The sequence below is a fragment of the Antrostomus carolinensis genome, unplaced genomic scaffold (genome assembly GCF_000700745.2).
Source record: "Antrostomus carolinensis isolate BGI_N321 unplaced genomic scaffold, ASM70074v2 scaffold45643, whole genome shotgun sequence".
Taxonomy (NCBI): domain Eukaryota; kingdom Metazoa; phylum Chordata; class Aves; order Caprimulgiformes; family Caprimulgidae; genus Antrostomus; species Antrostomus carolinensis.
The window spans coordinates 1-9889 of NW_010305307.1; the positions used below are offsets into that span (position 1 = coordinate 1).

At 35.8% G+C, this 9889-nt stretch overlaps 1 protein-coding gene across 1 annotated transcript; it reads left to right on the forward strand.

The window, feature by feature from the left end:
• Positions 1-1156: 1156 nt before the first annotated feature.
• On the forward strand, positions 1157-7843 carry LOC104522451 (dynein assembly factor with WDR repeat domains 1-like; the record flags this gene model as incomplete). The annotated part of the gene is made up of 5 exons (XM_010164750.1): positions 1157-1229; positions 1950-2094; positions 5265-5323; positions 5980-6102; positions 7744-7843. Coding segments are annotated over 5 exons (500 nt in total), but the record flags the coding sequence as incomplete, so codon positions are not given.
• Positions 7844-9889: the final 2046 nt, after the last annotated feature.

Consider the following 9889-nt stretch of genomic DNA (forward strand, 5'->3'; position numbering starts at 1 on the left):
CGGGGTGTGGGGGCGTCTCCTGTCATGGAGGTTTCCCTCACCGCTGCCATGGGCCGGGCGGGGGTAAGGGGGTAGATCGCGGACGTGCAGCTGGACCGACTTCAGGTGCGGGGGTTTTGGCACCGCGGTCGGTTGAGAGGCTCCCAGCTGGAAGCAGCTCATCGCCGATCGGGGCTGTAATTAGTGGCTTTGCGTTGTGAAATCCAGGCAGTCTTATTCCCATCGCAGTTGAGAGTTTAAAAAGTCAAAAGTAGTTGGCACCAAAAAATGTATATGTGTTGTCAAAAGGCCTGGATTTTTTTTAGCAAAAAGTTGCCACATTTCTTCTTCTCTCTTTCTTTGTTTGTGAACTTTCTGAGCAGCAGCAGGCTTTGAAAGGCTGTGCTGCCAAGCTGCCGTTGTCATTTACCGTTAACTCAGTCAGGAGACTCAATGAATTGTCAGAAGTGAAACTAGATGGAGATGGACAGCTCAGGAAATGTATTGTAATAACAGATCTTTCTTTCAAGTTAAATACTTTACTTAGGGTCTTGGTAAAATGCAAAATGATATAAAAATTCATCTAAATTATCTTTTCCCACAGAAAACCAAGGGGCAGAAGAACAATTTAACAACTACTTCAAAACAGGAAGCAATGCAGTTAAACATTTTAATACTTGAGCTCAGTAGAAGGTGCAGAGGTGCCAGAGCACACCTAGAAATTGAAAGTGTGTTATGATTGTCCATACAGTACTGCACACAAGCCTTTGCGAATGCTGAATTAAGTGTAACAGGTTTTGTAAACATGTTTTCCAGGCTTCTTGGAACACGAAACTACAGGAAGTTATTTTCAGGACAGCTTCTTTGAAAATCCAGTTGATGAAATTGTGCAAAAAGTTGTTGGGGAAAAAAGAGCTTGTTTATTTCCAGAATAGAAAATGGCTCATAAATAATAATGTTTAATATCTTTTATAATCTAAACACATCAGAGCTGTTCATCACCCTGCTAACTCTCAGCAAGAATAGCCAACCTCCTTCTAGTTTCCAGAACTGGAAGTAGGGCTGCTGAAGTCTGTGGAACAGTAAAAGTGGAAGCATTGCTGTCTACAGTGCATGTTATAAAATCTCAGATGTCCAATTAAAACCTTTTTATAACTTTTTCTTTTTTTTTTAAAAGGAATTATTCTGGAATATGTACAAGGTGGTGAACCAAAAACCAGATCTATAGATCTACTTGATCTTAGACCTGAGTAAGTATATTATTTCAGATAACAGTACTCTCTGATGTTTTATAGCTTATATACAACTCTGATTGTTTTAAACATAATTGAGGTCAGCTATGTCTTTGTTCACTAAAACACACACAGAGAAAAGAACACAGTCAAATCATTCTCCTACTATTTTAAATACAGAATTTTGCATTCCAGCTGATTATTACCATCATGCTTTTCTGTTCAGAGGTGAAGCCTCTTTTTGGAACACATTTTGGAAGCTATTATCATAACTAAGAGTTATAGGAACAGGCAGAGATTTGTGAAGCCACAAACAGAAATAATTTTAGAACTTTCCAGATATAATTTATCTTGTTGCTACTTCATGGGCAATTAATTCAGAATTTATGAAATTCTACTTTATATTTAGATATTAAGTCTAAAGCTATCAGTTTTGGAGACACATCTCCCATATCTGACTCTGTGGAAACCCTTTGAAAAGGTAAATTTCTTATCAAGAATAGTTACATCTTTTAGTAAGAGACGGAAGGAAGTACAGAAACCAAGAAAGATTTATCCATATTTCTATAAGCTGTTAAAGAATGAGATAAATGCATATAATTTAATTGCTTACTCCAATTTTCTGCAGGTAAATAATATTATTGGTTTCATATTCATAATTATTGCCAGAGGATGAAATCTGGTGGGTTTGGGTTTTTGTTTTTTATTGTTGTTTTTTTTTCTTCTTCTCCTAATTAGCACAGATGCCATCGCCTTAGTAGAAGAAATTCAAAAAGAAGAACCTCTCATCACAGCATCATGCAAGGAACACATCATACATTTAGTACAAAGATTGCAAGAGAAGCTAGGGGAAAAAGAAGATCATAAGTTCTACCTTTTTAAGGTCAGAGTCATCTTGAAAATAATTTTGTGTATTTTGGGGGGTTTCAGTTGTGATGTTGCAAGTATGTTTTTACTGCTAATATTGTGCCTTGGCTCTTTTCAATCATCTCTGTGCTGTTCAGAATGACTGGGTCTGGCCCAGTTATGTCTGCCAGGAATTCCTCCAAAAGTCTGGAAGGTATAACTGTTCCTAGACACTTTCACAGGGTTATGTACAAGAGTGTGTTTTGGCTGGAGAGAAAGAATTCTCTTATTTGCCAAATAAGACTCCATGGATCAGCAACATCTGTAGTTATACTTAAACAAAACCTGTAAACAGACCCCAGGTAAATTCGCTGTTGGGATAGACACAAAATATTTTCATACCCCTGTCTACTTATTCTTAATTTTGTGAAAATTATGGGGGTTTTATGTTTTCTACTATATACAGTAATACTGCTTGTCAGTACTTTCTGCCATTACTATTATGTTTGAATATTGATAAGTGATCTTCAGCTTATAGACAGCACTTCAAAAACGTATTTTAAATGAGTAAGCTTTTTAAGAACAATGATTAAAGAGACCTTTCAGGTCTTCAAATCCAGGACTCAGTCTGTCAGAAGAGAATAGGATTAATTGTATTTAATTGTGGAAATAAAAATAAAATTACTTTCAGAGATTGCGTATTGCTCTCTGAAATAATTGGGTGTTGTACCTTTATTGTGTCAGGAGATGGCAATGTGTAGCTGTTAAAAATTGCTAGTCAGTGTTCTGTTATTAATCATTATCTTAAATTTAGACGGAAAAGGGAGAAGTTTTGTGTTGGTTTGTTTGGCTAAAAAACCCCTTTACATATTGCTAGATATAAATTGCGTTCTTTTGACCAACAGTACACATCTGGGTGAATTCTGGAAAGGTCTGTGTATTTAACCTTAAAAACAGCTACGTAATAAGGCCTCTTTAAAAAATTTCTGTTCTTTTTTAATTGGCTTTAAAAATTGTTTGTTCATCTCAGAGGCTGACAAATCATCAAATGCTTGTTCAAATTTCAGTGTGGATAATGTATTTGTTCTTTGTTGGGTATGCTATGTTTGAGCTTCTGTAGTTGGAAATACTAGAGGCAGGCAAATCTAATGAGTGCTGGCTTATTTCATTCACTCAGGAGTAGTTAGAAGTGTGTAAAAAGAACTTATTATCAGTTATTTCAGTTCTGTTTAGGGCTTATAAATGAAACATGAGTATCATGTGCTTCTGAGATACTACTAAAACACAAGAGGTGGGTGGGAATGAGAAATTTTCTTTTTTCCAAAAAACATTCAATGTGTTTGCATTTTTTGGAAACGAATATTTTTTCCTGTTGCACTGGGACGTGGTCTTAAATGAGTGTATAAACCCATCTTTTTGTTATTTCCAGCAATTGTGGTGACAGTGTGGTGTTAGGCACCCTGTAGAGAAACAGGCTTTTGTGAGAATTTCTCGGGTTTTAAGCTATTACATAACATTGGTATACTCCAAGGATTTGCAGGTTTTTATCTTAGGCACTGCTGTAGCAGATTTTGCAGAACCAAGGTAATTTTTTATAATATTGGTGGGGTTTGATTATTGTATCATTTGCACAAGCAATTCTTCATCTGTGGATGAAGTAGCAGCAGCACTGGACATTGGAAGATCAGAATTAGTCCTGTGATCTGAAACTGGACATAGACCCGTCTTGTTTTCTTCTCTTTTTTGCATAATATTTGTTGTTCAGAGCTGCCTGCGTGGAGCCCCAAAAAATGGCATAGATCAGATTTCCAAAAATTTTCATAATTATCCAATCTCATATGCAGATATTCATATACTGTGGCTGTGTTTTAAAAAAACCAAAACCACAAAATATTTTTGTAATTTCCACATCTTGATTGCCCAGTTCCACTGCTTTAGCTGAAAGTACAACTTGTCTTACTTTCTCTAGAGAACAGAAATTGCTGTTTCTCTAACATAAAATAAGTTTTCTGTTTCTCTCTCAGTCCTTCAGTTGATCATTGTTATTTCCATTTTGATCAGTCCCTACTCTTCTGAGCAGATCTCTGAGCTCCTTTTGTTTTCCTTTTGGAGACAGGCAGCTGAGGAAGCTAGAGATAGGAACAAAAAGTGAAGCTCTGGCAATATGTCAGTGATTAAATGGCATTGCTCATAAATAATTTCTTCATTCTTGCACTACAGAGAAGACCTAGTGGACCACTGCTGTATTTTTAACACCCCTTTACTTCACTGCCAGCAATTGCTGGGATTTCCCAGGTTATGATTTTATTATGCTTTAGACACCAGCAGAAGCCAGCTTATAGTATGTGGAAGTTGTTCCAATGCAAACCCTCTTATACAGTAGCCAATTTATTCAAACACAAACCAGATTATAATTTTTTTGTCATTTTCAAAGTATCATGGCATGCTGACTTTCATTGGCAGTATTTGAAACCATTTTCACCTGTGTTTAATAAACCTTAATATATATTATTATGGCTATGAGATAATTTACATGAAACATTGATACTGTCTGATTAAAGGACCTTAGAAGCAATGTTAGAAAAACAGTGTCCTCCATAACCTACACAATACAGCCAGACATAAAATTTGAAATTCCCTCTTTGAATTTTGTCTTGATGAGTATCTTTGTTATGTTTTGTGTGCCTTTTTTGTCATTACCTCATAGGATGTAGATGTAGCTTATTTCTGTTCTTCCTGCTTTTTAAAACAAAATCATATACTAGCTGAAAGCGTGCCATAACCTAAAAGACTCAAAATACTCAATTCAGCTGAATTTCTTGAGTCACTATACAAGGCTTAATATTAGTTGGGATTTCTTTCATAGGTGATCTCACCAGGCATGGTCTCCTCACTCATTTGTTTTTGCCCTTTCAGCTCTGGTCTAGCACTACTTTGCTGGTCTCAGAGAAGGCGGAGAAAAAGCAAATATGTGGGAGAAGAGAGTTCATTTGAGTAAAGTGTAAATTTGAAATTGATACTATATAATGTCTGCAGTGATAACCTGCTGAGGCATGGGGGATTTTTTAGGTAGAGATTGATGTATTACAGCTGTAACTGCTAATCTGACAGGAGGAGGAGAAAATATTAACCCATTGAATACTTTGAGCATTTTTTTTTATTTGCATCAAATGCTGTTTTCTTTTCCCTCCCCTGCTTCTATTTCAGGTACTTAAAGCGCATGTATTGCCACTGACTAATGTAGCATTTAACAAATCTGGTTCCCGGTAAGTTGTCTTCAAAGTCAAAATACATAATCACTAATTGAAGTTTTGTATTTGTAAATTAAATTGTAAGGGAATTTCAGTACTCCTATCTTGCTGCAAAAATAATTCATCTGTGCTGCTTATAAGCAGCTTCAAGCATGATTGAGAATTAGATTTCAAGCTCCTGTGGGAGAACCAATTGGGGATGCAAAAAAGTAGTGGGTGAGATTTAATTTATGTAATTTTTTTCTTCCAAGGTGATAGTTTGTTGACAATCACTGTATTTCAGAAAGAAACACCTTTATGGAAATAAAGTGAATATTACTAAAAGCTAAATGAGTCTTTGACATAAATTAATTTGGGACTTTCACTGTAGTGGAATTTCATGTTAATTGATTTTACTGTGGGCATATGCCTAATAATTTTTTCCTTCATGTTTTGAAAGCAGCAGCTTGCTTTCTAGTTGAAATATATTAAAAATTAGAAACAAGGTTTTTTATGAGTAATATTAAAAAAAAAAAGAACCTCTGTGGTCATTAATCTATATTTTTGAAAGAAATAAGAGATTTAGGGTCTGAGACAGTGCTAAATGAAATCTCTGTAAGTAGCTCATTTGACTATGCACCAGGACCAGCAGGATATTTCTGTATTCAGAAATTAATTTCCCTTTGCTTTAGCTTTATCACTGGAAGCTATGACAGAACCTGCAAAGTATGGGATACTACATCAGGAGAAGAGCTACGTACGCTGGAGGGACATGGAAACGTTGTCTACGTAATAGCTTTCAATAATCCCTATGGGTAAATATATTTTCTCTGAGATATCATAATTGTTAATCATGTTATTTTGCAAATACAGAGCTGTTACTCTAACATAAAATAGAGTATCTCAAATTGAAAGAGTTCAAATTCTGAATTTGTAAAGTTCAACTATAGCTAGTCACCGTGGGATGACACTGTATATTATTTGTATAAGAGACATTCAAGCATGTTTTCTGCTATATTTTTTAAAATTAAATTTAGAAATTGAAAGTATAAATTTAATTAGATATTCTGTGTCTTGAAGAATACATATATGAGTCAGTTTAATATATTGAAACACAGAATTCAATGATATCTACATGATCAGATTGTTTTCTGAATGTTAATCATTCTTTACTGCCTACATGTAATTGTATAAGTTGTGAGACAGAAGTACTTAAAACAGCTTGTGTTGCTTCAGTTAAGGAAAAAGAACATTTCTGTCTTAGCAAAAGTGGATTTCTCCCTTTGGTGTTACATATTCATTATTATTTAGGACATGATTTAGAAGTGTCACAGATGTTGAGTAATTTCATAAAATCCACAGGGTGCCGCTGTATGAATGTAAAATATGAATCTGTGCATCCTTTGTTTTCTGCAATAACTGTTTGCCCTAGGTTAGAATTGCTGCCTGTCAGGTGAAGGGAATTACATGGCAGCTACTGAAGTTTCATTTGCTTCCTGAGGACGCTGTCATGTGTAAGAAAGCCATTTTACTTCTCTGCAAAATAAGATAAATTAATTCCTATTTTTATATTGAATCACATTACTTCTTTCATTGTCAGATGTCCTGTTCATCAGTTAAGCAATGCACAGTTAACATCAGGAAATAAATGTTAAAGGCTTATTTTTACACTGTTTGGAGCATCATAATTTCCTTCTAAATGAAAAGACTTTATCCAACCTGGACCTGCTATGTCAATGTCTTGTATTCTGATATTATTCTATGGTTTAAAAAACAATTAATGATATTCTTTTGTATACTTTGAAGAAATTAATGTGTGACAAAAATCTTTGCAAAGATCAGTAACTAGACTGTAACATAAAAGTGGAGAAGCAATATCTAGTTAGTGAAAACCTAGTGAGAACCTTGAGCTACTTCAGTTAAAAAAAGGAACTTTTTTGTCTGCTAACCTTTAGGTTTCGATACAGTGTCCTTTGCTACATTTTCTGGGCACCTCGCTTCAATTCAGTCTTGTTCTACCTGCAGTTGGTCACAACACTTCCACTGACTTTAGTGGGAGTGGAGTTTGACCTCTGATAATTGGGTAAACTGCTTGTAAAAAGTTTGTAACTGTTGATAAAAAAAAACAGATGCTGTCTGATGAAATGACATAACTTTTAAATACATGTAGAAGTACAGCAGATAACCTCGTCCCTAATGTAGGTTAGTCATCAGTTATGAACACTTCTGTGCTGACAGATAAGCACAGTGTCTGTTTTAGAAACTAATTATGTCTGCTATTTTTTTCCCTTAACATAAATTCTGTTTGTGAAATCTTGCTCCAGGATCTTGTAGTGTGGCAGAATGCACCAAAATAATGGAAACTTCAACGACTGGGTGTTGTTTCTGAGACTTCTATTGTCTTTGAAGTCGGAGGGTTTTTTCTGAATAAAAATGACAGGATTTTTTTCATTTAGTGACAAGATTGCCACTGGATCTTTTGATAAAACCTGCAAACTGTGGAGTACGGAAACAGGAAAATGTTATCATACTTTCAGAGGACACAGTGCAGAAATAGTGAGTACTGATGGATGTTTCTTATTCCTTTATGTTTCCTCACACCATCATTGATGGCTATGGGTTCCAAGTCCCCATAAACTGACATTGGAAGGGGCAGCTATTCTCCTGCATCTATTCACACATTCAGGCATTGTGAACGTTTCTGCACCGCAAAAAAAGATAAAACATTGTAAACAGTTTGAAATGATATTTTTTTTAAAGTTTGTTCCAATTTCCCTTGTTTGCTGAATGTTAAAACATTTTTAAAAAATACCATCACAATCAGAATTTTCAATTTATTGCACATATTTATTTTTTATTTTGTTTACATATCTTGTTTTTCCTAGATATCTTGCATTGCCACTCATATTTGCAGGACTAAATACACAAGAATATCATTGTTTGTATTGCTGTCTTTCATGCTGAGATCTGTACTTCATGTACAGGACCAACTGGAGCCATAGAAGAACTAATTTCTGAAATTTTAAGTGTGTTAACTGGGAGTATGTGGGATGCTAAAATGTCAAAGATATATGAAAACAATTTGAGCTTAAAAATGGTTGGTTTCTTCTCTAGTGCACTGGGAGCCCTATTAGCAAATATCTTGGTGCATAGCATTTCAATTTAAAAGATCAGGACAAATCCACTGAAACTCTTAATTTCAATGCAGAATATATTTTTAAACAAAAATAGTTATACAATCATTATCCAATAAAGCATTTCTGGAAAATGTTGAAATTAAATTTGTAGATCGCGAGGCATATAACTTGTGTAAGAAAATGGTGGTTTACCTTGGTAGAAGGTGAGGTTGGTTTCAGTGGCTTTTTATTCTCTGGATACTTTGAAACAGTTATCCCTTATAATGGAGAACATGTTTGCTTGTTGAGGCAGGCTGCAGTGATTTTGCTTCTACAAGTCAATTAGCTAAATATTTAAAGGCCTCTGAATTTCTTCTGACTTCTGTAGAGATTAGAATAGACCCAAAGTGTTATGTGTTATGATAGCAAGTAGTTAGTAGAAGATCATAGCCAGCTGAAAATGGTGTGTATCTCTGGATAAGACCTGTTTCTGAAAGGCCATTATTGCATATGATACATTGCTGGCAAGAGCATGTCCGTAGTTATTCAGTATTAAAAAAAGAAAAAAAAAGAAATGGACATAGTGAAAATGCACCAATGACCTCAGCTGCTGTTTTTACATGACACCTCCTATTCTTTATTTGGAGAACAATTGTATTGAATAATTACAGACAATGGGAAGATGACTGCATGATTTTTTAGTGTGAAAAATGAATTAAGGAAGTTGTTGAGCTTTTGTTCTTGCTTTTTCATAAATAAATATGATGTTTTGGGGATGCCCTTGGCAAATGGCCTAGATAATGACACCTGTTGATATAAGTGTGTGAGTGTACAGAGTGTGTTTGTGGGTACAAGAAACCATCTGGAGAGTCTTTGCCCCAAACTGAAGAGGATGCCTACCAAATCATAGCGTTAGGGAGGACTATCAGTCGGCTTGAACAGTAACTGGAGAATATCAAAGAGAATTTTGAAATAAAAAGTAGAATTTTGGAATGAAGAAAAAGAAAGAAGTAAAAGAAGATAAAAGAACCAAGAGAATTTATAACAGGGTGGGGGAGACATTAGTCTGGTAGCAGCAGTTGTCAAAACCTGTTCTGCTGCTTTCAGAAGTCACCCTGGACATCACAGTCTCTGCCTGGACCAGAGTGTGTAGCCTTCCTTTTAGAGACACCATGAGGATTCTTCATCCAGCTAGTGGATTGTCAGTATGGGGTTCAAGAAAAAGGCCCCATTGTCCCCCCCATCAGATGTGCATATGTGAATTTGGATGCCTTCTCTCTGGCAGGTGCATCAGCAGATTGTGGGAAGTGGCTGAAGCTAAAGCTCGAGCACCCATGTCTCCTAGGGGAGGTGTTTGCAAATGGGGGAGCACATACTCCTAGGAAAGGGGAGTGCGCTCGTAACCCACTCATCCTGTGAGAGAGGATGAGTGTGCATGCAAGAGTGTGAAAGTGTGTGTGGGAACAGAGTGCACTGTCAGCAAGTT